Here is a 1,221-nt window from a genome sequence, read left to right on the forward strand (position 1 = left end):
AGGGTATTTGCCCACAGTATTTACCCCCTGGCAGGGTATTTTCCCTGGTATTTACCCCCTGACAGGGTATTTGCCCACAGTATTTACCCCCGGCAGGGTATTTTCCTCGGTATTTACCCCTGACAGGGTATTTGCCCACAGTATTTACCCCTGACAGGGTATTTGCCCCGGTATTTACCCCCTGACAGGGTATTTGCCCTGGTATTTACCCCCGGCAGGGTATTTGCCCACAATATTTACCCCTGACAGGGTATTTTCCCCGGTATTTACCCCCTGACAGGGTATTTGCCCACAGTATTTACCCCTGACAGGATATTTTCCCCGGTATTTACCCCCTGACAGGGTATTTGCCCACAGTATTTACCCCCGGCAGGGTATTTTCCCCGGTATTTACCCCCTGACAGGGTATTTGCCCACAGTATTTACCCCTGACAGGGTATTTGCCCTCACCTATCACGGAGCCCACCGCCGCACTCTCCATGTAGAAGCTGAGGAAAGGGCAAGTTGATGGAGAAGGTAAATTCCGCGCCGACCCGCCGCCGCCTCGGCCCCCGGTCCCGGACGGTCTCCCCCTCCGGCCCCGGCTCGACTCCCCGCGGATCTCCCACCGGTCCCCGGCCCCCTGCTCCCTCCGGGGGCGGCTCTGGCCCGGCCTAGGGGCCGGGGGCGGCCTCCACTCAGCCCGGGACCCCGGCGCCTGCTCGTCGCCGCTCTCCGCCTCCCAGTCCGACATGGTCCGCTACCGTCGGGGGCGCGCACACCTGCCCACCTTATGAGGGCACGCGCAGGAGCGAGCACACCTCGGGGAAGCGCACCTCCATTGCATCTCTCCTCAAAGTCATCAGTCTCTCCTGAACAGATCAATAACCTGCAAACTAATCAATAATCTATAAACCCATCAATGATCTCCAAACCCATCAATGTGCCCTAAACTGATCAATAACTAAACTCATCCATAATCTCCAAATCTATCAATAACCTCCAAACCCATTAGTATGCCCTAAACCAATCAATAACTAAACCCATTAATAACCTCCAAACCTATCAATAACCTCCAAATCAATTGATAACCTCCAAATCCATCTATGTGCCCTAAACTGATCAATAACTACCAAACCCATCAATAACCTCTGAACCAATCAAAAACTACCGAATTCATCGATAACCTCCATAACCATCAAAAATTGGTCCCTTCAGAAACTAGACAAGTTACAATCCCAT

The 1,221-nt window shown here is 53.0% G+C and overlaps 1 protein-coding gene across 1 annotated transcript in view; it reads right to left on the reverse strand.

Annotated features, from left to right (window-relative positions):
• ddx43 (DEAD (Asp-Glu-Ala-Asp) box polypeptide 43) overlaps positions 1-734 on the reverse strand; it is a 72,762-nt gene extending 72,028 nt beyond the window's left edge. Inside the window, exon 1 of the mRNA XM_043680581.1 lies at positions 451-734. Coding sequence (XP_043536516.1) covers positions 451-733 — 283 coding nt within the window. The 5' untranslated portion in view covers position 734. The remainder of the gene's footprint in view (positions 1-450) is intronic.
• Positions 735-1,221: the final 487 nt, after the last annotated feature.

This window comes from Chiloscyllium plagiosum, chromosome 3, assembly GCF_004010195.1.
Source record: "Chiloscyllium plagiosum isolate BGI_BamShark_2017 chromosome 3, ASM401019v2, whole genome shotgun sequence".
Taxonomy (NCBI): domain Eukaryota; kingdom Metazoa; phylum Chordata; class Chondrichthyes; order Orectolobiformes; family Hemiscylliidae; genus Chiloscyllium; species Chiloscyllium plagiosum.